At 46.2% G+C, this 26,806-nt stretch overlaps 1 protein-coding gene across 1 annotated transcript; it reads left to right on the forward strand.

Moving 5' to 3' along the window:
* The first annotated feature begins 848 nt into the window (after window positions 1-848).
* On the forward strand, window positions 849-9,112 carry CKAP4 (cytoskeleton associated protein 4). The gene is made up of 2 exons (XM_037389533.1): window positions 849-1,306; window positions 5,984-9,112. The coding sequence occupies exons 1-2, from the start codon at window positions 944-946 to the stop codon at window positions 7,313-7,315; spliced, it is 1,695 nt and encodes a 564-aa protein (XP_037245430.1). The 5' UTR covers window positions 849-943; the 3' UTR covers window positions 7,316-9,112.
* Window positions 9,113-26,806: the final 17,694 nt, after the last annotated feature.

Raw genomic sequence — 26,806 nt, forward strand, 5'->3', positions numbered from 1 at the left:
CCAAATCAGTCAGCTCCCACCTCCTTCTAATCTGCCTTCTTACTAGCAGGAGAAAAATTGAGAGCACGAAGATCAAACGACGGGTCTGCGTTGCGCAGCCGGGCAGGCCCTAGCTGGAGCCGACGGCAGGGAAGGCCGGCTCAGCCTTTCCTGAACTGTGCCGGGACATGCTCTGTTGGGAAGATGAAGGCAGCGGGCTCATGCCGACGTGGTGAGGCAAAAGAGCATGCCCGGAGTGCGAAGGCTCCACCGGGAATTTCGGTGCTGAGCTCCCAGCCCCGACCGAGCGTGCTCGGACAAAGCGGTCTGTGAAACCCAGAGGCACTGCTGTGTGCCCGAGGGACCAGCCTGGTGCCAAGTCTCTGCTCTAGAGGCACTAAAAGCAGAGCGGAGCGGTTCTGTGTGCAGGCAACAACTTTTTCCCCACGCTTTGCTCTTGGAGCTTGCTGCAGTCGTTTCAGCCGGAATCACAAGCAAAGCAGAAGTTGCAGGAGGCAGGAGCCCGCCGCGCTCTGCCACCAGAACTGAAAACCAGCAGCGGGACCGGGCTGGGCGCGGGGACACCTGAGCGCCGGGGCTGCGAGGGGGGAAGGCCCGGCCCACCCCGTCCTGAGACCCCCGGGCCGGGTCCCGCGGGCAGCCGTGGCCGAGGCTGCCCCGGCCGGGAGAGGGTCTGTCAGCCCGGGGCCGGGCGGGGGCTGCCCGCCCTCCCCCACCCGTTGCCTCCTCCGGGACGGGGCCGAGCCCGTGTGCGTGGCGGCTCCCCCCGGGAGGGACCGGGGCCGTCCCCGTGTGCGTGGCGGCTCCCCGGGGCGGGGGCCGGGGCGGGGCGGAGAGCGCGGCGCTGCCCGGGCCGCCGGCGCCGCCGCCCTCCCTCCATCCCGCCCTCCCTCGCCCGCTCCCGCTGCTCACGCTCCGCGCACGACGGCGGCGGCGTCCCGCCATGTCGGCCGCCAAGCACCGGGGCCCTAAGGGGGGCAGCCCGCCCGCCGCCGCCGCCGCCACCAACGAGAGGGGCGCGCAGGCCGGCGGCGCCGAGGAGGCGGCGGCGAAGAAGTCGGCGGCGGCGGCGCACGGCCGGGGCGGCAGGGCCGCCGCGGGGGCCGGGGGGGGCCGCTCCGGCGCTGGCCCCCGCCGCGGCTGGGCGCTGCTGCTGGGCGCCGCGGTAGTGCTGGGCGCCGCGCTGCCCGCCGGCTGGTACGTGCGGCAGCTGCGGGAGGAGGTCGGGCGCAGCGCCCGGGAGAGAGAGGCCTCCGGCCGGCAGCGGCAGGAGCTGGCCGCCACCCTGGACGCCGTGGTGCAGAAGGTAGCGCGGCGCCGGGCACCGCCGGGGGCGGGCGGGGTGACCCGCAGGGCCGCTCCGCGGTGGCGGCGCCGGCAGCGGGCGGGAGGGCGAGCAGGGGCGCGGGGACCGTCAGGGACTCGGCATTGCTTGGGGGGGCGGGGGCCAACAATTGCTTGGGGAGTAACGGGGGGTGTTAACCCCTTTAAATAAGCAGCCGCGCAGCTCTCGGATAGCCCGGCTTGCGGGAAAGCAAGCGCGTCCCATTGCCGCCTGCCGCCTCTCGCTCCGTGAATGATGCTTCCGCGGCGTTACAGGGACAAACCGAGCCTGGGCCGCGCTTTGCCGCGCGCCTGCAGACGTGGCCACGGTAAAGCGAGAAATCCCTGGCAGGGAGCGCCGAGCGGGGCCGGGCGGGGCGGGGCGGGGCGGACCCCGGGACAGCCGGCAGCGGCGGCCGCAGCCGCTCCTTGCCTGGTTCGCTCTTCCAGGGCTTGGGCGCGAAGCCATTTTATGTAATGCAGTCAGCACGCTTACGTGTTGGCAGCAGTGCAGACCTGCAGTTTCGAGAGCTTGCTGGCGGTAATTTTACGTCTTCGACTCCCGCAAATCTTTTCAAACCGAGTGTGGCCGGTGGGCTGCTCTTTGTCGACACGTCGAGTGGTCAGATGTGCGTGCAGAGGGAGTTGGTGTGGCAGCACATCTGGAATGTGGCAGCAACCTGCCTCAACATCCCCGTGTGCTCTAAAAACCGAAACGTGCCAGCTTCAGCAAACAGCAAAGACCGTGCCAGAAACGGTGATCCTGCCGTGTGCTGCCCTCCACATTCCTGCTGCTGCCTCCGGCCAAGGGAACGAGAGTGTCCACAGCAGTCCAGGATCGCAGAAGAGCTGTGAAGTTGTTGGCAAAGGGTGTAGCTCAAGTGAAGTGAAAGAAATGCTAATTTTCCTCATTTTTTTCACTCTGGCCTTATTAGCCCCTGAGCTAGAGTTTCAGAAACAGCACTGTCCATCTGGATATGGCTTAGAGTACCTAAACCCTTTAAAAATGACATCTGTGAGGCATATCATCAACATAATCAAGTTCCTGTCTAGGGTATAGGTAAATAGGTTGGAAAGCAGTATGTAAAGTTACAACTGAGTCGTATCAAAGGAAAGGAAATTCTTGTCTCAGCTTGACGGCTTTCTGCACAGCGTGCCATGCAGATTCCCTGTATTCCCTGCAAGCTCGGGCCCAGGCCGGCAGTGGGGGGACAGGATGGTGGGATGTGCGCTGGCAGAGATCCTCTGGCTGTTCTGTGGTGATCCCAGAAGCGCGGCAGCCTGCACACGTGGAGTTTGTAGGATCAGTCTCAGTGTTTCCCCTCCCTTACAACAAAGAAGAAAAAGAAAACTCACATGAGAGGGGAAAGGGGTTGTAAAATCCAGGGCTATCGTGTTGTTTCTGAACCTGATTTTAAGTCCTGGGGGGTTTTATTCACTGATGGCTGGGGCATGATTTGAACTAGCAAGAGTTGTGTTTTTTTCCTAGTTTTTAAGGCATTTTTACAGACTCTTTGTAGGAAAGAAGAAATTGCAGTCACAGGGCATGCAGGACCTAAATTTACAATAGAGGAGTATAGAACCCAGGTGTATGAGCAATGTATAAGCCCTTCCAAGCATAGGTATGGGTACAATTTGCTGTCTCCCATCTCCATGTCATTGCAGAAAATCCTAAGCAGGTGTTATGTATTCTAGGGTACAGGTATATAACAGAAGTTTATAAACAGTTGGTTTCAAGGAGAACTGAAACTTTATTTGCGTATAGCAGATGGCTGATGTTAGACATAAAGTAGTGCAAGAATGGAAGGTGGGGGAAAGAGATCACACATAGTTTCGGTGTAACCCTTGAAAGCTTTGCTTGCTGTGGTTTGTGTTGTCTTTACGAAGAATATACTTGAGGAAGAGGAGACCAGGCTGTATTTCATTGCTTTATGGAAGTGCAGGGTCCTGCATGGTACTTACAGAGGGCCATCAGCGCAGGCTGCTGTGCGGAACTGGCTTTGCCCTTCAGTCTTTTACTGCAGAGAGCTCCTGTCAGGAGTGTGTGTTATATAAGCTCATCTGCTTTACACATCAGCAATAGGAAGAGAAAGGAGATGATACGTAAGTTTGGTCTTTAATATAGAACGATCCTCAGAGAGGCCAAAGTTGTTCCGTGGTTAAACACAAGATAGCATGACCACTTAGAGAAGACATAGTTGTTAGCAATAGATATATTTTTATGTGCTATTTATGATGGTAAACCTTTCAAGGGCAATGGTTTCAAACCTTGCCAGCCATGAACACTGAACAGGCAAACTTGCACATAGGTGCACACACAAATCAACTGTGTAGTGAATATGAACTACTACTTTGAAGTTGTGAATTTTACCCTTGTTGTGCAAGGGTTTTGCTTTGGGCCCCAGTGGCACTTGGTTAGGACAGATCAGACTAGAAGCTGGTCTAATTTGAAGACCCCAGTCCATTTTTATTATGTCACAGCTCTCCGGTCTTCAAGTGGCTGGCCTAGCTGGAAGTATAGGAAAATAGCTTCAAGTTAACATCATAGGCATTGCCTGAATGCAGTGGAGGAGCAGGTGTAAGGTACTTCCACTGCAGAGGGGTGGGATCTATCTCTGTCAAACATAGCAGCAGAGACCTGGCCCTTTGCACACTTCTCCTAGCCATTTCTGATGCCTTTTCATAGACTAACAATTGAAGATGCTTAGTTGCAAATACAAATTTGGTGATTTGGTTGGAATGTGTCAAAGAAAATACATTTTCATAAGAGGGGGAGAAGAACTTCCCTGTATATGTCTTCTAGATTTCCGAAGTCTGTTTATAGCGATACAGAAAAAGCTGTCTGTGTGGAGAAAATCAGAGTGAATAACAGCTAAGATGTAATGAAAATGGGATTGGTAAGTCAATATCATGGCTGGTGCCCTGCTGCAATATGTATGGCAGTATCACCTGCTTCCTCCCCACCCTTTAGCTCATTTCTAGTTTCGTATGTGAACACTAGAGAATACAAGTATAGGGGACATAAAGTCATTACAAACCTTTTTACAGAAGGGGGAAAAATAAGTCATCTTTATGAGCATTCTTAAAACTGTGGGGATCTATTGAGGCAAGAGTAAGTCTCATGGCCAAACTCTGCAATCCTTACACAGTGTAGACTTCCGTGAAGACCAGGGAGGATTTGGCCAGGATTTAGTCTTACAAAAATACATATGAATAACTGAATTTCTAGTCAGTAAGTCTGTTAGGTCTTTTGAAAATAATTTCTAGGCTTAGAGTCTGACTGGGAACTGGTAGAGCCTCCTTCAGTTAAAAAGAAAAGAAGCTCTGTATATTTCTTTCTAAGAACATATAAAATATACTTCCTTCTATTTATAAAATAAAACCACCCCTCCAGCTGTATATCTAATCATTAAACATGGTAACCCATGTGGCATGACTGATTAATGTACCACTCAGACACAAGGAGTAGCGTGAGGGAAGGCGAGATGCATTACTCAGCACTTGCCATCCTGCCAAAGCCTTGAGGTATTTTCTACGTGATGGATTCCTGTTGCAGCTAGTGGGAGTGCTTACACTGCTTTACAAAGTTTAAAAAAACACAAACCCCCCCCCCACACAGAGCCTTCTTCACAGTCCTGAGACTGATACTCTGCTTGGCCTCAAAATTAAGTAATGCGTGCTTCCCTGGCCTGGATCTTACCTTTAAATGCAAGAGTAAATGAATGTGGCAGCCACTCACCCCTTGACCTTTTCGCTCTTGCTACAGCTAAACCCAACTGTAAAGACAGTTTTTGTACTTGGGAAGCTTAATAGCATACCTGATCCAGTGGTAACAGCTTTCTGCATTAACCTGAGACAGATGCAAGTCAGTCCCCTTGGCAGCTGCTATGGCTTTGTTCGCTGCCTGAGTACATACATGTACCCCTGTTCACTAAGAGCATGTGGGTGTTCTCATGCGTGAATAATGAGGTACTAAGTATTTAAAGCCTTAAAGCATTTCTATTTTTTTTATCTTAAAAAGTAGTTAAGAAGAAAGCTGTGTCTCCATTGGTGTCTAAGAGCAGCAAAGTGTCATGATTACAGCTCCCATTCCCCAGCCATTCCCAGCTCCCCTTTCCCCCTAATTTTTCCCATTACTCTTTCTTGTCTCCTGTGAACTTCTTTCATGTTCAGGAATTGGCCTTGGGTCTTACTGCCTGCTATAGTCTAATCCCAGCTTTTCTGTATTCAGAAACTGATGCCAGATGTTCTTTAGGTTTTTTTTTACCCATCCCTTTCCTCCTTCATGGACTTGTGGCCTGTATGACCAGCAGTCGTATAGGGGGGAAATGGCTCAGGGGTCTGGATGCAAACTCTGGAGATCTGAGTTTGATTTTCACTTCCATGGATTTTCTGGATCATCTGTGGCAGGTCAGTGAGGCCAAGGATCCTCAGCAGAAGATGGATGTATCTATAGAGCTGTAAGGCTCTAGATGCTGGGCTTTTTGTGCCTCCTGTATCTGTATGTCATAGGGTCACCTCAGGTGTGGAGCATGAAGGATTGCAGGGTGACCAGATAATTTCATATGGTTACAAGAGCCATAAGGATTTTAGCCACAAAAGGTGAGGATGTAGGTAAGGATGAAGTTTTAAGTATTAAACATGTGGATTTCTGTTTTAGGTGCGTTCCCTTCAAGCCACATTTGGAGAATTTGAATCCATGATGAAAATTACTCAGCAGAAGCAGGAGGTTACCGAGAAGGCTGTTAAACAAGGGGAGAGTGAAATAAACAGGATCAGTGAAGTGCTTCAGAAGCTGCAAAATGAAATTTTGAAAGACTTGTCTGATGGCATCCACATGGTGAAGGATGCAAGGGAACGAGACTTCACATCTCTGGAAAACACAGTGGAAGAGAGACTAACAGAGCTAACCAAGTCTATAAACGATAACATTGCTGTATTCACTGAAGTCCAGCAAAGGAGCCAAGATGAAATCAACAGTATGAAAGCAAAGGTTGATTCACTGGAAGAGGCAGATGTCTATAAACATGAAATTAAGGTGCTAAAAGATGCTTTTGATGAGATGCAAGCATCCATGAAAACCAAAGAAAAGGACATAGAGACCTTGAAGAGTACAATAGACTCCATGGAGTCTGATGTGTATACTGAAGTGAAAGAGCTAGTCAACCTCAAACAAGAACATGAGAAATTCAAAGAGGCTGCGGATACTGAACACCTTTCATTAAAAGCTTTACAAGAGAAAGTTCTGAGAGCTGAGGATTCTATCATGCAGCTCCCTAGTGACATTAAAAGACTCGATGAAGATTTACTGCAAGTTAAAGCTGACCTCAACAAATGGGAAGAAAATGAACTCTTCAGAAAAGCGTTAGAAACTTTTGGGAAGAACAGTGAAGGACTGGAGTCTCGATTGAGGCACATAGAAGACAGCCTGGAATCTCTAACTTCTGTTGCTGCTGAAAACAGTGAAAAGTTGCAATCTTTCCTTTCGAAGGAGGCAGAGTATGAGAATAAGCTCAGCACCCTAGAGCAAAGCGTTACTGCTTTTCAGGGAATCTCAGATATGGACATAACTTCAGTCACAGACATTCTGAAAAATCTTGGTGAATCACAGACTTCGTTGTACAATGACGTGGAAAACTTGAGGAGAAGCATCAGTGACCTGCCATCTGCTGGTGCTCTTCAGGATGTCCAGAAGCAAATTAGTACTTTGTTAGATCAAGGGAGTCTTCAAACGGGTCAAGGACCTTCTCAAGGCTATCTTGAAAAATTTTCTTCTGTGGAAGGCTCTGTAGATGAACTGAGATCTTCTGTCAGCCAGGTTGATTCCGATTTGAAAATGATAAGAACTGCAGTGGATAGTTTAGTTTCCTACTCAGTGAAAATTGAAAATAATGAGAACAGCTTGGAATCTGTGAAGAGCTCAATAGATGACCTGAGGAATGATCTGGAAAGGTTGTTTGTGAAAGTAGAAAAAATACATGAAAAAGTTTAGGCAGCGGTGCTCCTTGTGCAAATAATGGATTAAGGAGAATGGCTTTTGTATGCCCAGTTTTTTACTCTTTTTAAAAGCAATTTGATACCTCCAAAGAGAATAAGAATACTTTAATAATAGAGACAGTTCTGCTTATTTCCTTTATTTCTCTTTTGTGTAGTGTTTTTTTGGTGGTTTTGTGTTTGTTTGTTTTAAATTGTTTTAAGAAGACATGAGTTTAGTTGGGGGTTGAGTTTCTAAGGGCTCGTCTTCTCTATTAAAAAGTTGTACCGCTGTAACTGTGGTGGTATAACTAAGGCACTACAGCCTTGTTAGCATGGGCACATATTTAATGGCATGAAGGTGTTTCACACTATGACACTAGATAGCCCACACGGAAGGGCTACAGCTGTTCTGGTACAAAAAACATACTGCTGTACACACTGAGAATTTTACTGGTATGTTTTAGTTTAGGAAACAAATGAACAAAACTACATCCCTATCTTGAACTGGTTTGACCAGTAAGTTTGTAAACTTAAGTGTGGACCGGGTTTGAAGCAACTCATCCGTTTCTGCAGTTTGGGACTCAGCCATGGAGTCAGTTTACCAGGCATCAGCTGAGGTGTAGTGTATTTCGTGAGTCCTTAATCTGTACCACAGAGCTAACAAGGGGCTAGCTGCACCCCCTGAAAGGAAGGTTTGAGGTAAGTGGCATTGCTTGGGGCTAAGACCTGAGAGAGGTGTTCTGCTACATGGCTGGAGAGATTCATTCTTTCTGGTCACAGCTGCCTTTGCCAGTATCCCGAGCTGCTGGTGCAGAAGATCAGTGCTTAGAAGGGACACCTGAAGGATGGGATTGATTTCAAGAGGGTACAGTAATATTTGTGTTGTATTTTTGGACTGTTTACATGATGAAGTTGTGTCTTTCCTGGAAAGGCCTAATTTGTCTGTGATACAGGATTTTCTGTAAAAACGACAACGAATTTGAATGAGGAAGGAGAAGGACTAAAACCGTACCTCTTGTGTTCCATGTGTAGCAAGCATGCTGATGGTAATAGTACACTCCAAAACACACAAGGGGGAAAACCACCATGAAATCAGCAGAATTGCTTCTAAGATGTATACATTTCCAAGTTTTCACACAGGTGACAGTGACCTGAAGTCTTGTTACATATTCGGGACTTGGTGCCTGATTCTTCTCACCATTGTTGTCACTGGGTGTCTGCCTGGGGCATTGGTAGCAAAGGATCCTTCTAGGAACTGGCTGAGAGTGAGGAAAAAGTACCATAATTCTCTAGATTTTCATTTTAAAACCACTTTCTCATGGAACTTTCTTGGTTTTCTGTCTTTTTGGAAAGGATTTCTAATATCCCTCCTTTTCAAGCTTACTTTTGAACTTTATCCAAAGATCTGGTAAAGGAGTCTGCACACAGGTAGCTTGCAAATAGGTTATGGACATCATGCCCACCTCAGCCTGCACTAGCCAGATCCTTGGCTATGTTAGAAGAAGAATTCCTAAAAACAGCACCTCCCAGAAGTGGTGTGCTTGTGGGAACAGCACAGATGAAAAGGAGTTCTCCTAGGTAAATAAGATCCCAAACCATGTCTAGTGTTGTACCCACTGTAAACAGGGAAGAATTGCTGGCAAAGAAAGAGGGACCCACGGCATTAAGGTCACTGTTGTCACTGTTGGAACTGCACTGTTCTTTGTTGACTTCTCAAATTTTGAACAATGTTGTTTAGGTTACTGTGAAATGAACTGTATGGCTTATTTGCGGTATTTTTAATACATAATAAACATTTGGAATATTCTTTGCACCTTTTTCTGATTGCTGCTTACTTGACGTTGCATTTCCTGGGGTGCTGCCAGTGGGGTAGAGGAAGGGCCTTGGGGGAAGGACCAGCTGTAACCCAGCCCTGCACTTGGGCTCAGCCTTCGCAGGGGAACATGGAGGCACTCCTTCCTGTGGCAGTTACGGACCAACTCTTGAAAATAGGATTTGAGTCGGGTCAATGCAGCTGTGCTGACACCAGGCTCAGGAGTCCAAGACGATAGTTGTGAGGTGTGAAATACTTCATTTATGTAATGAATGAATGCTATGTCAGACACTGCCAGCAATGCCTTGGTAAGACTTTCTCAATGCCTAAAGCACGTAGAACAGAAATAATGTACAGTATGAACCTACATAATCTTTCCAAAGTGGCTGCTGCTTTTGCATAGCTTTGAATGCTGGATTTCAAGGCCCATAAACTGATACTATCTTCATGATGGATGCCTGGCTTTTGAAAGTTTGGGAAAGGGTGTTCTAGAGTATGGGCATCATGATGTGCTAGCAATTCCTGAGGCCAAATTCATAGAAGTAGGTAATCCCTGTTACTAGATTACTTATGTAACAAAACAGGTGAGCACACAAGCCTTTCCATGAAAAAGAGATTCAATATAACCTGTTGACAACAAGCTGGCTGTGAGCATGCTGGCTTTAAAGGGTAGTAGCTGCATGATGAGAAAACTTAAAGAGGCTACAGCAGTGCAGCTGGGCCACATTTGAACTCAAAGATTAAATGAAGAATTACTAGTTACGCTTCCAGTATCTTAAATTTTTATAGCAAGCTGTTGAAATTACTTATTTCACTTAATAAGAATAATAGTTTTCTGTAATAGTGATATGGTTGGAGGCAGGCATAATGACAAGGATCCTTTGGCGGACTGGAGGTTCAGCTTTTATATTTGGCTTGACAATTTCATCAAACACAAACACTTCCTAATTCCCTCATAAATGCTCACAGAGCACATCCAGTCCTAGTGCTGCTCTTTACCGCTGTTCTTAACACTTCACAGTAAAGCAGCGGAGAAGGTCTCAAGCAAGACATAGTCTCTGTTGCCAATCTTCTTTCACGTTATTAGTCGTTTATCAATAACACGCTGTTATAGTAACAAACTTAAACCGAAACTGTCTACCTGATTGCTGAGGTATTGATTGAGCTGGTGCATTAACATTTGTATTCGTTTGCAGCTCTCATCTTGTAAATGGAGAAGCCGTTAACCCTGAGGCCCTGAGTACTTGATCACACTGCAAAGGCCTTGCCCAAAGAGCTGCGCTGGGGGACGTGGTGGAGATAAATCCTGGGCGGCAGCTGCTGCTGCAGGGACTTCTCCCAGCAGGGCTTCTACCGCTGCCTCGAGTGGAACAATGCGTAAGAGCAAGAAGAATTTTCTGGTGGCCTAAACGCGTATGTTAGAAATTTTATTAACACATGGATGAGTGATTTAGTCTTTTTGCCATCTTATTTGGTGCAACTCAGCTCGTAGTGTAAACAAAGCTGCAGAGAAGTTAAAGGACTACAGCAGAAAAGGCTTTCTGAGATGGACACGCACCACCACAGCCTAAGGTCCTGGTGTGGGCGCTCGGCTCTGCGCAGCGGGGCCAGGGACGGGCTCTGCTCGGTTTGGGGCACCAGGAGAGCTGTGGTGGAGCTGGGGAGACTCTCGAAGAGCAAAATGATGATGATCAGAGGTAAAATGTCTAGGAAAAGAAGAGACTGAACAATCGCGCCTGCTTAGGCTTGAGAAAAGTGGAGAGGGGGCGGAAGGGAAAAGAGGCGTGAAAGAAATGAAGGACCCTCGACTTCCCGGAGGGCTGTTCTGCGACAGGGACAAGCCCGTCCGGCAGCTAGGGGAGGGTGAGGCGTTACCGGCGGCGGTGCCGCAGGGGCACGCAGCGGCGCGGCCGCGCAGGTGCGACGGATACCGGTACCGCCGCCACCGGCCGGGTGACCTGCCGCCGTGCCGCTGGCGGGGCGGGGCGGGGGCGGCGGCGGGCGCCCCCCGGTGGCGGCGGGGCGGCGCGGCAGGCGGCTCGCGGCGGGCTGCCCGGGCCGGGGTCCCGCCTGGCGCCTCCCGCCTGCGCCCCCACCTCCCTCCGCCGGGCCCGGCGGCGGCATCGGCTCGTGCACCCTCCTTCGTACCCGCCTTGCATGACACCGTCCCCCTGGAAAAACCGCCAGCCGGTGCCGGGCTGATTTTAGAAGCGACTCCTGCTCACTCTGCCCGGTTTAGCCCTTTTGCTAGTAACTGGTCCCCGGCCTGTTGTGTCGCCTGCTCAGTTTGTAGGTGTTTAGGGAGGGGGAAGCTGTGGCTGGTTTTGTCTTGGTCTTAGTATCAGCTGTATATTTAGCACTGTGAGATGCTAATCCTCACTGGTCCTCACAGTGCTCTCACGGTGCTACTACCCTGCCCCTGCTGTGTGTCCTGGTCATTGTCATCTTCTGCCAGCCGTGAACAGATAGCCACCCGTGTCAGAGGTGCTGAGTCAGAACACTTACACGCAGGACTTTATCAACACTTATTTGTAAATCCTGGCATGAGATGGTCCAACAGCACGCAAAGCCATTTTCTTTTCCCAAGAACCCATTTGATCTGACACTGACCTAGGATGCTCAAACAGCAATTCTGCCTTGGACACCAAAGCAAAAAGTATTGTCTGCTTGCTCACACTGCAAAACCTCTCCAGAATATCCAGCATACAACATATTGCAAGCTCACAGTATATATCTTCTCAGGAGTCAGTGCTTGCTCATGGACTGAGAAAGGGAACTCTGAACTCTCTTTATAAGAGCGGAGCTAGTTGGTTCCTGCAATTATAATGCAAATACTAAAACCCAGAGCTATTCACAGTTAATGCAGCATCACAGTTGTAGCCTGCTTGACCTCAAAGAGATCCCTGAACTCTGCTTTTTTTATGTTGGAGCTTATTGAGCAGGTGTTCCTTTGGCTGCTTTGGATATACAAATAACACGTGTCAAAATCTTTTCCAAGTGGATACTATCTAGATGGTGAGCTTAGCATCGGAGGACAAATCTTTTCTCAAGTGATTCCAATTTTACCATGAGAGGAATAACAGCCAAAGAAGCAATTTCTCATTTTATCCTGTTCGGAAAAAAACAGTTCGGATGAAATACTTATTACACAGTTAACTCCTGCGCTCCACCTTGGTGTTCATCCACAATTCTAAAGGAAGAAGCTAGTTCATATAAGGCCGGCTTTGTTCCACTCAGAAAAATTTTCCTTTGGCACTCTCTAGATGTAAATATGTCAAATTCCTGTGGATAATCCTTTCTTGTCAATACTGCTTAGGCTGAGGTTGGGATAGAGTCCTGGAATTATGAGTAAGGACGGAAAACATAACAAATGGAGAAAGAATCAGGGTTACCTTGAAACTTTAAATTATTTCTTGGTGCTTTGACTTTCAAACAAAGATCTGAAAATGTTTTATTTTCTCCTCCTTTCTTCCTTTTTACCAAACTTCCCATCAATGTATACATGTCAGGGGGGTGCAGAATATGACGCTTCAGTATTATTTGCTTTACAGTGATAATTTGAAGCCACAAGTAAAAACAGGGCTTGAGACGAAAGCCACTGCAGAGCCACCTGTGTGGAGAGAGCACTGCAAAAGACACTACCTAAACAAGTGAGTTGACATCATTGTTAGTGGCAGGAAAAACAAAATATTGCAGTTCCCAGAGTGTGTTTGGATAGTTCACACTTCAGTGTCGCTCAGGCCAAAAACCCTTCCTGCCAAGTACCTCCCTGGCCTGGAAACCCAAAACGCTCTGTGCGAGGAGGTGGGATCCAGCCTGCGAGGTGGCCTGCCTGGGAGCCAGAGACCCAGGAAGGGCAGGCAGCAGGCTGCCTCCGAGCTGCACAGCCTGGGAAGCCTCACTTGGGCAATGTCTGTGGACCGCTCGGTCTGTACATTGAAAACAGCGAGGTCTTAAACAAAAATTTCCAACCAGGTGGGAAACAGAAATTACAGAACGACAAGGGTCCTGATCCAGATCCCACTGAAGTCAGTAGCTACACTCTCCTTTCCTTTGATGGTACAGAATCAGGGCCAAAGCACTCCGCCCAAAGCCACATGGAAAATGTGTAATATACTCACCAATGATTTCTAATACCTAAAGCTCCAAAAATCCTCTCTTTTCCTTCGAGTGCATCATGGCTGTTTACGGGAATACCTAATAGCTGACAGGTCTTCCCATACTGAGCGAGCCTTTCATTTTTGTAGTCCTTCTTGGGGTCCGGACACAGCAACGTAAGAATATTATCAAAGGAGGTAGTACTGGCTTGTAAGTTTTATGGTTTAAACAAATATGGTTTATGGTGTTGGGGAAGCAAGCTAGGCCTCGGGACATATTTACTAGCTATTTCTGTTCAAAAGATTGCAAACATTAATGGTATAGACAGCCCAACACTCATCATTAAGCTCCAGAGTAAACACCTAACTGAGGGACAGATTTCTCGATGCTATTGTTTCCAGCTGCCTGGAATTTCAGGCAGAACAGCTACACTAGTACATGTTTAGTTTATGCCTTCAGACATTCCATCACAACCCTCAGCCAGAAAGAAAAGGGACATCGACAGATCTGCATGTAGCGCCCTGTGTGAATGAAGCTGTTGTTATTCCTATGTCATGTATGTAACGCCATTGCCCAGATGTTCAAACCCTATCCTAACGGGTGCTGGATGAGAAGACTTATTTAGGCACCTGTCTGCTGGAATGCTCTGGGCACCAAACTGCTCTCCCAATGGCATATTTTGTAGGACTAAATGTGGACTTCAAACACTCCATTCTGATAATTTTTGCCTTTTCCCCATACCAGACTTCTACCATCATACATTCGGCTCTGAAGACGGTATTGTTCTTAGCACTTTCATTAAGTATTACACATTCTCAGCACAGTTTCTAAGAGAGGGAAAGAAACCCAGTTCTGTCTAATGTGCTTAACATTTAAAAATAAGATATGCAAGAAAAAGAACAGCTTTTCCATTCAGGAAGGAGATATTTGTATTGCTAAAAATAGCCCTACTAAGCTTTCATGAACATGAGATTGATGGAAGGATAATTAACATTTGCTGGAGCCTGAATCCTTGCAGATAATTAACTGAGGTGATAATAACCTCTTAGACCCATGAAAAATACCTCTGTACTTGAATGCGTTCAGTGATCAAACTGCATTACAGCATCCCAGAAAAATGTCACAGCCTTCCAGTGACTGCAGGTTGGTGGCACAACTGGAAAAAGCCCTGTACCTCTTCCCCGAGTCACTGGGGTTTTAAAGCCACAGCAACTGCACAGACAGCAGGATGACCCCTCATGGCCTCCCTTGGGTTCAGGGGAACCTTCCTGGATGAAGTCAGGCCAGGACATCGTGTATTGTCACACACATGCACTTCTGGGTTATCCTGTAACGACATTGGGAAGAATTAAGCTGTAGAGCTGTAGCAAGTGAGGGTGCAAGCTACCTTGGTTCTTTGTGTCACTGTTCCCTCCCTCCACTGTACAGTCACATAAGAGACTACGTGCCCAAAGGAGCCGATCAACCAAAGACAGCAGAAGGACAAAGACGAGGTGTACTAAAGCAACGTGGCACACAGCAGAGAGGTCAACTGGTCCAGGTGGCTGGTGGTAACCACCGCACCTGTAACTTTAGAATATTAACTTTTAGGTGGTTTTGTGCTTTCCCCTCCCTGTCTTCTGTAGGATCACATCTTTCATGCAGTATGATCTGAGGCCCATGGAGACGGATAGATCCTTCTCTGTTGATATCCATAGTCATTGGATGAGTTTTGTGTGGGATGGGATAAGGGAAAGCGAAGCATTCAGTTACAAAGCAAAATTTGCAAGGACCAAATAGAATAGGTACCTGCTGCTTTCCAGCCTCCAGCCCCATTTCATATTTTCCAGGGTTTGGGGAGCTTTATTAGTTTATAACTTTTTCAAAGGCAAGGAATCTTTTATTTCTTCTGTCCATGCTTTCAGTATGGATAGGAAATACTTACAATGCAGTTGGCAATAGGCAGTGGTATTTTTTGTTAAATACAACCCTCAAAAATAGTTTTTGGTTCAGGTCACGGAAGATCAAGGACTTTAAGCATTGCAGCTAAGAGTTCCAGAAGTTCTGGCAGCTCCATAATGCAAGACAGAAGTCGCATGTTTGAACTCTCCAGAATTAGTGTATTTTTACTAAAGTCCACAAGAATCACCAAGGGTGGGATGAGGGGCTGCATTCAGCTTCCATTCATTTGTTCATCTGGTTTGGGGGATCACTACTGGCATGTAATCTTGCTGTTGTAGTGAAAGCTCTGTAAATACTTTTAGCAGAGAAGTATGTGTCTCATATTAATGTCTGAGGGTCATGCCCCTTGCAGCATGCATGCTGACTCTGCTTATCGCAGCTCAGTGATGCAGCTCTTGTGCATGTGAAGGTCTTCCCCAAACCTCAAACAGCTGGAGTAAAGGCTTAATCTATCCAAGAGTCCTACTATGTTGTTTGGATCCTGATCTGTCTTCACTTGCCTTCACAAAGCTCTTCACTTTCCTTAGGTTTGCTATTTCGCATTCATTAGAACCGATATATTTTACTACTTCACCTATAAAATTAATTCAGTAACAGAGCTGCTGTTTCAAATGGTTGCACATAGCTAAAACCCTGTTTGTGAAAGTGTTTGAACTATAAAAAGAAGCATGTCTATTAAAAAGAGGTTTTGGGGTGCTCTTTATTGTTCCTTTCAATTTCTGTCATGTCACCATAACAAAAAGTTATCCTCCTCCTGAAGAGCAATGAAATAAATCTAAGTGCTTGCAATCTTCACTGCACAATCCAAATTCAGGACTAGGTGTGCTTTCTTGTGTTGGCAAAAGAGAAGCAAACTAAAAAAAGATGCACTGTAGGAAGTGAAGTTCAGTGTTTGCATTTTTGTCTGAACTATTTAGAACCAGCCAGGTGGTTAATACAGCCCTGATTTCAACATTTCCTGGACAAAATTTGGAGATAAGTTTGTCTCAGGATGGCTGAGGCTAGCAATCTGTACTTGATTCCTACAAAAAGGAATCAAGAATGCAACACACAAATGTACATCGCCACGTTCTCCAGTGAAACCAGCTGGCCTCAATACCATCGCCTGCAGAAGGGAAGGGGGTTTCAGAGGGTACAACTGCATCTGGAGTGTGAGCCCAAATTGCCCTCACGTCTAAACTGTTTGCACCAAGGCCTGTGCTCAGGAGTGGGGTTTAGTACATATTTGGGCAGAGAAGCCCAAAGAAGCTTCTTTCCTTCCCTCTCTTCCAGTCTGCATCCAGAAAGCAGCAGCAGTGATTTACTATGGTTTACAGAGGCAAAGGGGGATTGGGGGCTCAGGCTAGCAGCTAACTCTCCCACCAGCACAGTCAAAACGCCCAGCCCAAGTGCTTGCTCCCAATTCAAAGTGCTTGGGTCCCTCTGAAGTTTGTACCAAGTAAAGATAAACACATCCTGAAGTGCTTTGCTAATACTACAGGGATGGGCTTGACACAGGGTTTGAGAGAGGAGTTCTGCACTGCAAATGAAAAAATCCAGTCACCAGGTGATTTATTAGTCCCTCTTCAATGATACTTTTGTTTTAAAAGGACTTTGGTTACCCTCTGCTGACTGGAATTTTTCATTTATGTTGGAGAAGTATTGCTCCTTGACTTGAAAAATGACTTCCAGTGAGTAATAAATGCTGCGGGCCTCATCCTGTGGCTTTGGGCATGACAGCTCACCACTGGTCACTTTGCCACAGGATCCATGCCATTCTTTCCCTGTTCTCTTTTTCTTGCCTTATGCTTTACACATGTTTGCAGTTTGCTTTTTTTTCCTTTTTTCTTTTTCTTTTTTTTAAGTTGCCTTGTTACATCGCTCTCTGTTCCAGGCTGTCAGCTATAGATTTCCCTATATTTAAGTACCAGGCATTCCTCATCAACGTGCTCACTGAAATGCTTTTACTGCAGGAGAAATCCTTTGCCCACATTGTTTCCAGTACAGTGTGGTAGAGCGAGTCCTTGCAGTTAAGGAAAATCCCCTCTGGGGAGAGACCCTAAGTGCAGTGAAAGACTCAAGACCACCAATTAACCTGATTTAAAAAAGAACATCAACAGTTAAGGTGTGGCTGAAATTCTTCTTGTACATTTTGATCCTAGACATCATATGAACACTTCTGACAATGAAAGCTGTGTCTGGCTCTCTATTTTGAGTCTCCTTCACAGTTACCAAGGGAAAAAATTGCATGTTTTGGCATTGGCTCTCTAATGCAGGTTCTATGAGTAAGTTTACTCAAAACAACTGCTTTCTTTAGTATGAGCCCCGATCTTGTGGAGGATCTTACAGCTTCCTGTGCTTCCGCCACAGTATTGCTCCACCTTATATCAACCCTTGGTAAGGAACTGTGAGGTCTGTCTGTTCTTCCCCTGCCTTCTCCAGCTCCTTTCACCGGGAGTATTTGTGACAGACAAACACTGTATTTCAAGGCAGTTCAACTGAATTTACTCTTTTCAATGTCAAAATGAAACTATTTCAAAGTAGGTTTTTTACTTATCAAAGAAACTCTTGCATACTTACACACATAAAGAAAACAGCACGTTGTTATGATTAATGGTGTTAAATGTCTAAATGTGAGTAAGCAGCTGTGTGGGAGACCTTGCCAGAGCACCCGCATGCAGCAAGGTGCAGAGCTGCACGGCTGCCTGGCCAGCCTCACGCACTGGGCAAAGGAAAGCTGCAGCGCCCGTGGGACCAGGTGTGATGCTGAAGCCCCTAATTCTGCAGCTTGGTTTGTTGAGACATGAGAGCTCTTTCTCACCACTCTGGCAGTGTGAATGTACTTCCAAATTAAAACAATTCCATAATCAGTCAAGAACTTGCATTACTTAGGATGTTGTGTAGGGCAGGTCTGGTAGTGCCTGTCTTTGGCTAAACACGTTAACTGCTTCTTGCTGTCTCAGATCCCATAGTATTCTCAAACTGGTGCAGAATTTCCCATTTGCTGCCCTAGGAATGCATAGGGAGCTAGCTTCTGTTGACCAGGCCTTCTGTGATGACTTAAGAAATCGCATGAGTAACTCACACAGTGTTTGCTCAAGTCCACGTGGATCTAGAGGAAGGTGTCTCAGTCCATGGCAGGGGGCTGGAACTAGATGATCTTTAAGGACCCTTCCAACCCCAACCATTCTATGATTCCCTGATTCTATTATGATTCAGTGATCTCTGAAGAAGAACATTGATCACTTTTTATAAATATAGTATAATTATAAACACGTACAAGTCTTCACAAATACAGAGATATATTGCAGTTATCTTTCTAGCTGATTTGCCTGCGCAGATTTGGACAGATCAGCAACACTCTGATAATATCTTCTAACACTGCCTGAAATTTGCTTTATATTTCCTTATATCCTTGTAAAGGATAATGGGAGTTGTGCCTGGGGATTCTTCCAGCACGTCTTGCTTCATGAAAGATTTAGACTTCAGCTTTATGCTGAGACTTCTTCAAAGGCAGCCAGGAAGAGCAAGGTTGCCAGACCTCACTGCAACCCTAATGGGACTCAGTCATCCAGTTCCCCATGGTGGCTGTGAAATCCCACTCCCAGCTCCATATCTTGCTGTTTGCATAATGTTCACACCCCCATGCTACAGCTCAGCTAGCGTCAGTCCCTAGGAGGCAACTTGTCTTTGGCTGTCTTGAAGACCTGCAATTTAGTTGGTGTGCCCAAAGAAAACACAGGAAACACATCAGAGTAAAGAAGGAAATCAAGAGAAAATCAGATAACAACACTGATCCTTAGCATTGCCTTGAAAGCAGTGAGTTAAATGTAAAGAACAGAAGGAGCAGCCACCAAGTAAATAGGTCGTTACCAGCATGAGGCTATTTAGACAGCGCTAGCAGGAATGGTGATCAGATAGGCAAAGCTTTTGAGATGCAGATTTAAATTCCCCTGGTCAATGGCATGGCTCCAGATGTTCTTTAGTGTAGTGGGGCAGAATTTTTTCCACTGTATTCCTGCTTTCTCCTCCAGGTTTCACTGACCATAAACTTTTCATTAGTGCCCTTAACATGAGGCACAGAAGTCTTCAAACTAACACCTGTTGCATCTATTTTTATAAGCCAAAGGACTGATCGGTCCACAGGGGATTCAAGAATAAAATATATTTAGTAGCCATAAAGGTTTTCTATTAACTTTGTGTTTCTTTTCCTTTCAAAACTTGCGACTATATGGCCTATATGTGCCACCTGCTGCTGCTCCTTTTTGACAGAAACCTCTCTTTGTTTTGGTCCTTTAAACTCTGTGCCAGATTCTGCTCGTGCTTGTGCCTGCGTAGATCCAAAATAACTCCTTGGATACTAACGTTGTAATTCCAGGCTCTCTCTGGGGTAACTGAGAATAGGAGCTGGCGCTTGTCGGTTCAAATTTACCCTTGATGCAACTTCACTGAGGGTGAAGGACCTGCCATGAGGGTGTTTTGGCCTCAGCACCCCATGACACTAAATGTTTCCTGCAGGCTGCAAGCAGTTGGAGTGTTGTCCAGCCAAATGTGGTGAGTGCAGCAGGTCACATACCTCTCCTAAAGCTCTGGAGCTAAACTGGGTCAGCAGAGGCATGAGTCCACACTGCTACAGTGGCCCCTGTTATTTATGTGCAGGAAGAAAAATATGTGCAGATGCATCCATCCAGACCTGTAACTGGAAGTGACAGAGGCGAGGGGGAGTTCCCCGCTTCACTCTCTCATCAGCGATCCTTGATAATAACCCCTGACGGAGAAAGCCTCTTCCTGGGCAGCTGCAGATTTAATTTTGGTCTTTGTCCAGCCCAAGAAGCTGAGATCTCTAAAGAAGTGGATTTTCTATACAATAGGGGTGGGATGCACTGAAGCGTGAGGAGGGGGGTGGGACACCAGGTGTCTATGAATGAGCTAAAGAGGAGCCCAAAATGCCTCTGTATCCCTCCCCTGCCCCCTTGTTCTGCCCTTGGACTGGAACACGGAGCAGCACAATGAGTCAGTATTAGCACCGGTGCAGCTGCGAGGGGTCAGGCCCTGCACTTTTGTACAGACGTCTTTAATTTAAGCTCCTTGGGGACTCATTTTTCAACCGATGAGAGGGGTAATGCTGGAGCTATCCGGAGAAATGACATCAGTCGGTGAGAGGACAGGCATTTAAGAAAGCCAGCTTGTATTTTAACCTCTCCTACCACACCCTTGGAGTGATGCTTAGGTAGCCTTTTCTGCCTTGGTCTCTCTTTAGTAACTTGTATAAAGTCAATAGCCCAAATCCATTCACCTATTCTGCCACGGATTTTTAGGAATGCAAAATCCAAGGAAATAGAGAATTGCTTTTGGTGGCACCCAGTGCAAGGTGAAGTCCTGAGACACAAAGTCTGACAGCAGAAGAGGCAGAGATAGGTGTGCGCTTTTTGCTAACTGCATCATAGGGAGAGTTAAGGTTATCTTCATTCTGATCTGCTCTCCCAGCTGCTAAATATTAAGCCCTTTTGATCGGCTCTGATGCTTTGCAGTGCAGCCTGCTACTTGCACATTATTATTTTCTTTCTAGTTTTATTGACATAGCCTATGTTATTAAACACAGGCTATTTCTCCAGGGAAAATTAGGTCCTCCAGCCAACCCACAAGGAAGAGAAGGGATGCTTCATGCACACAGAGCAGGAACCCTCTGTCTCCACTCTTTGGACCATTAACAAGTAGCATTAATGAACTACCAGAGGGCACAGCCCTTCCTGTCTGGAATGGTGGTGGCTGTGATGGTGGCAGGACAGAAATGCCAGTGAAGGCAACAGGGCAATCATCAGGACCAGGAATGGGATATGCACCAGGGAAAAACATCCACTCTAAAGAGTTGGTACTGGGTGTGGGCACTAACGGTCTGTCTGCCTTCTCATTGAAAGTAAGGAAATCTGAAGTAAATGGAGAAAAATCAGAGGAATAGCACCTGCGGAAAAACTACAGTAAAGCAGGAAAAGAAACAGGCTCTGAAAGTTGTTATCTAGCATCTGTGCTGAAAAGCAAAGACAAAAATTTCCACCACTTACACTGGTATAAATGAGTATTATTCTTACCAAAGTAAAGTGGAGTTACAGTGACACGAACACAAAGAAAAATGAGGTCTCATAAAGAACAGTCTCTGGATTAAATCCATCACTGGTGCAAGCAAATACATTCCAGAGACCTCAAAGGAGCCATGCTTGTACCCATGGGGAATTTGGTTCATTTTCCCTGGAGGCCTTTTTCCATTTTAAATACAGTGTGCATGCAGATGGCGAGAGCTTCAATGGGGTGCCCAGCGTTGTATTAAAACAGGCAGCTTGGCTTCAGCTTAAATGAAGCGATGTGCTCCACTGCAATCGTATTTTTAGAGCTATCAGTGAACAGTATTTCAACTCCTTGTCAACTTTGGTTTTCAGATCCTCAAGCATCAAGATAAACATAAAAGTGTTTAAGCAATAAGAGCTTGCATGTGTACATACGTACATACATATATATAGGTATTATTGTTTATATATATTCATCCCTTCTGACCCAAACCATTCTACAATTCAATGATTCTGTGTATATATATATATATATATGCTGCTGTTTGTTATATCACAGACATGTGCACAAATGCACTGTTATTATTGATTACAATAATCCCTTGGAAATTAGACACTGCCGTGTGTTTTGACTCAATTTATCTGCTTTCCCTCAGGGTCAATCTAGCCTTTTCTTCAGGAGTGCTGAAGAGCTACTGCTCCCATCTAACACTGTAGCAGCCATGCATATCACCTCCTTTGAAAAACACATTCAGCTCTCACAAGCTTGCTTATGATGGGTCCTGGTTTGTTGGTGCTTCTCTTCTTTTCAAATAAAAATATTCACATTATATTACATCTGCAGTATCTTGCTGGAGGATGAGTCCAACAACCATACCACCGGCAGCTGCTGTTCTTGAAATGGGACTCTGCAAAGCTTCACCTTAGACTTCACCTCAGGCCCCTTTCAGCTCTGCCTGTCATGCTAAGAAATATATTTTTGTAAGCATATCTCTGCCATTAGGAATGCTGGGTCTTCTGTTGCTTTTCCAAAGAGTGGGCATCTGAGGCATCTCTGTCTGTGTTGCAAGTTTGCAGGCAGGCAAACAGAACAGCCACCAAGCACCTGCTTTATTAATTACAGAAGTGTTAGCTAGTGCAAGAGAAGGTGGCCTTTTATTCCCTCTGGTGGTCGTTTCACCTGAGCAACCCCCATGAATGGTAGAGGTGCCTTTGGTTCCCCCTGTTCCTGGAGGCAGAAGGGAGCTAATGTTACTGTGGCACTGCAAAAGGTCAGTGATGAACACAAGCCTCAGTGTCCTCCTTTTCAGCCAGGAAGCAAGTAGGGGTCATTGGCCGAGACTTAATGATACCTACAATTGATGATCATAGTGATTAAAGCAGGACATGATAGCTGAGAGGCATATTACATGGTGTGCCCTTCTAAGGGCTAATTATTGCAGATGCAAGGGCTTTGCTCCTGCACTGAAACCCACTGAAATCAGTTTTATGCAGATATAGCCTGATGGTCTGGTCCCAGGAGCAGTCCTTTTCCAAGAATCAGATTTGTGGGTTCAAATAAGCCGTGACCAGGACAATACCAGTAGCTTGGGCTCTTACGCTAGATGCTTGTGTGCTACTGAGGACCATATTGGCAGCTGGGTTTTCCATGGGACACCGTAGGCAATCGCTTTGCCTGCAGGTCTCTTTGTGATGAGGGTGAGCTTGAGCAACCAAGACGTTACAAGGCCCTCTCCTTCATAAGAAGAGTCAAGGCAACAGCTTGTAACATGTCGTATGAAAAGGTTTCACTGATTATTTATCACTGGCAAAGGACAATTTTGCACCAGCAGCCTTTCATGGAACCAGAAACCAAGCTCTGTCTTTATTTCTGATCACATCCCCTTTCATAGATCTTCAAATCTGATTTATAAATCCACACAGATATTATTTTTTTTTCAGGAGAAGTAAATTCTGCTCAAAAAAACATTAAAAGATCTTGCCTACCACTGATTTCTGATACCACTTCCCAGTGAAAAATTTGTCAGAGAAAGATATATCTATCCCTCTATGCCTGTAGGACTCTTACTGCAGCCAGGTCCTGGTTCACCGCTCAAGGCATTTGCTGGCCTACAACAACAGACAAGCACGAAGGTTTTGCCCGTCTTCTGACAGTTTTGAGTGTAACATGTCTAATACTGTCTTCACCCACGCTTTGGCCAGCTTCAGTGATGTTAATCCTAATTTACATCCAGTTTGGCATGCTGAAAATCGTGTTTACTACTTAAAAGACTGTAAAGTAGCTGGAAAATGTTGCGGTGCAGCACTGCTGCGTGCTTGTTTTGCAGACAGATTTTTCTACAGATGCTCAACCACTTGGTGGTGCTACAGAAGGGGTCTGCTTTGCTTTTTAAAGCGAAGCAAAGCAGGTTTCCTCTCTTTCATCAATGATAACGGGAGTTCACATTAGATAAAGCTGTGGCGAGAAGCTCCTTTCTTCCTTTCTCTTTCCTCATACGAGTATTGCCGTTGCAATGGTCAGGTTGAAATTTTAGAAATCTAGCTATCATATTTCCCCGCCAAATGTGTATGTAGAGTTACAGCCTCGGCTGATTGATTTCCCTCTATCAGATATTTGATCTACATATTTCCAATGGAGCTGAAAATTGCAGGAGAGGGGGAAATCTGGAAGAATTCACCAATTTAAAAATTAATGTGCCCCACACCACCTCGTGATTGTTTTCTGGATGATCCAGTGCTAACTTGTGTTTTTCTTTGGCATTACCACTCACAGAAAGCCAGTGTTCAGGCTGCACCCTCAGGAGCTCACACTGCAGTGACACAGGGCAGGTGTGTGCTGCTCCGTGCAAAGCCAGCGAGAGCTGCGCACCAGCACCCCTTCAGCTCCTTGGGAAGTCCCAGGCACACTGTAGGTGCTAGCTGGTACACAGGGATGAGAGGTGAAAACATTCCTTATTATAAAGCCAGGGCAGAAAGGTGGTGAAAGCCTTGAGAAGAAAAGTTCTTGAGCTTTGTGTCTAGTCCTAAGGGGGAAATGCCCACGAGAAGCCTGTCGCATCTGCCCCAGCAAGTGGGAGTGGGCTGGGGACTGAGGGAAGGGAACAAAAGCAGGGAGGGACGAGACAGAAGACTTCAGACAGTATCGTGGCAAGGGGAGATGACTGCAAAGGGAGAAGATCAGGAATTCCTGGCTGTTTTGCAGCAGCATCTGGTTGATTCTAGGCAGCCTAACTAGTGTCAGCTTTGTAGGCTTCGGTGCTGGCAAGGCTCCTGTGCATGGAGCCCTCATGGAGATCAGCACAAGCTGAGGTAAAGTGAGAAGGATATAGCCTTGCTAAAGCAATGGGAAGTATGCAGAGGTCATGTTGCTCCTCTTATTAAATTTGAATACTGTTTTCATTTTGGTAACAGACCTTCAAACATGTTCTTTAGAAATGAGTGTCCTGTTCCATTAAAAATAAATGTTTCTTTCTTATAACACAATTAGTGTCAGCAAAGCATTCTGCAGATCCAAGAAGATTTATTTTTGTATAATCTTGGGAGGCAGGAAAGAGTATTCTAGTTCTGGAGAAGAGATAAGGAGACACAAGTTTAAAAGTGTTTTTAGGCCCTAGGCCAGGTTTTCTGATTTGCCATAGATCATGGAGGAGAGGGAGGCATCTCTTCAAGCCTCTGTGGACTTGCTGGGGAAGGTAGGTCTTTCCTACAGTTAGCATCACCCAAAGCATTGTGCTCTTTGCATTGGTACAGGGATGCTGGAGGCATCAATGTGTTGCTTTTCCCTGTAGGATTGTGGCTGCATCTTCTCTTATGATCTGTTGGGGCTGTTGAACTGTAACTGTCTGTGGCTTCAGCATAGGCTGGAGAAGCCTAAGGGTGGCTGTCCTGTGGCCCAGATAGCATCAGCTCCAAAGAAAGTGACCTATCAGCATAGCAAGAACATCTCTTTCCCAACCCTAAAATCTCCCACGCTGGCCCTGACACCCACCCTGCTGTGGGTCTGGCAGTGAGGATGGCGTTGGGAGTCTGAGGGGCTGTCACTGTCCTCCTGGATGCTAATGCACGAGGGGGTGGCATCCTTTGCTCCCCTACGCCTGCTATGGGGATTTTGGAAATCTGCAATTCCCTTTATACTGCTTGAGAAGCACAAAGGAAACACAGGGAGCCACGAAACCTTCCCCCTCTCAATTCCCTAGCCAGTGAAATGAAATTTTCATGCATAATGGGGTTTTGACCAAGCTTTGTCGCTTAGCCAATTTGCTATTGATTTAAAGAGTTCTCTCTGCTAGCAAACAGGCATAAAGGGTGGGATTTTAAAAAGATCTGATGGAAAATTCTATTTGGTTCTTGGGCATCTATACGCAAACAGATTCATTTTCCATTTAACTGCTCTTTGTAGTTAGCTGCCCTAGATTTCTGGGTATGTCCTCTTCCTGTGAAAGCTGTGCTGTACCATTGGTACACATCCTAAACTCATAATATTCTGTTTACATCTTTCTAATCACTTGCCATAAAATGATTATGTTGCCATTAACAGTTTTTATTATTTGACCTAATTTTATTTACAAGTCATAGACAACACTATTTTCTAAAGCCAGGAAGTAGCTGCAGACAAATGAAAAGTAAACAAAATAAAGCTAAAGGAAGCTAGCAGCCTCTGCCCTGAATCTATTTTCTAATTTAGTAGTGTTTTGACTTTGACAAACTAATGATCAGTGAAGGAAAAATACAGCTAGTCTTACAGCTGTGAAGCCATGATACACACTATGCTGAATTCCAGTATTTCAATGGGAATTTAGAGGGAGGTGGGGAGCAGGAGATTTCTCAGGGCCAGACTGCCTCCCCAGCGTGCAGTCTGTGGCAAGAGGTGGAGTTGTCCACTGTTCCCCAAAACACCTCCAGGAAGGGATAAGGCTGCCTTTCAGGAAGGCACAATTCATCCCTTTGTCTGTGGAGGGAAGGAGGTTGCTGGCCAGCCTGCAGCACATGTGAGAAAGAGGGAACAGAGAGCCACGTTGCCATCTGTTCCTCACAGATTTATCTCCTAACAGGAGTCAGGTGGCACACAGAGCCCTTTTCTCCTCTAGGCTTGAACGGCATACCCACACTGCCAAGCCAGGCTCAGGGTCATACCCAGGGAAGTGATGTGTGTCATCAGTTGAATGTAATGAGTGCTGCTCTTTCTGATGAGGCACCTTGTATATGTACCATAATGTGGTAGATAGTAAGTTCTAAGTGTTGTGGGGTCCGTTTTCAGTAACTAGGCAGGATTTGCTGACAACCCAGATATCTGCCAGTCAGTGATGGTCTTAGGGATAGGCTGGCTCAGATAAGTGCATGAGTGTCCAGTAACTCATTGATGCCACATGCAGTGTGAGTTTTAGCATAAGGTCTTGTGCTTAACCTTTTCCCACTCTAAAATACATATATATATTTAAGAAAAAAATATGTCTTTTTTACTCCCTGTATTATTGGAGTAACCTTACGCTTGTATTTCCAAGAAAACTGGTTATGCATCCAATAGCTGTGTGAAAAGAGTGATATAATCTAGACACAGATCCACAGACCTCAATGTCAAAACAAACATCTTGTGCAAAACATAGTTTTGGTTTTC

The sequence above is a fragment of the Falco rusticolus genome, chromosome 5, assembly GCF_015220075.1.
Source record: "Falco rusticolus isolate bFalRus1 chromosome 5, bFalRus1.pri, whole genome shotgun sequence".
Lineage (NCBI taxonomy): Eukaryota > Metazoa > Chordata > Aves > Falconiformes > Falconidae > Falco > Falco rusticolus.

Excerpts from the sequence above, each read along its gene's own strand:
- CKAP4 (XM_037389533.1), top strand. The coding sequence starts at position 944 with ATGTCGGCCGCCAAGCACCGGGGCCCTAAGGGGGGCAGCCCGCCCGCC. Across the intron at positions 1,307-5,983 it reads TGGACGCCGTGGTGCAGAAG|GTGCGTTCCCTTCAAGCCAC; the intron begins GTAGCGCGGCGC and ends TTTCTGTTTTAG.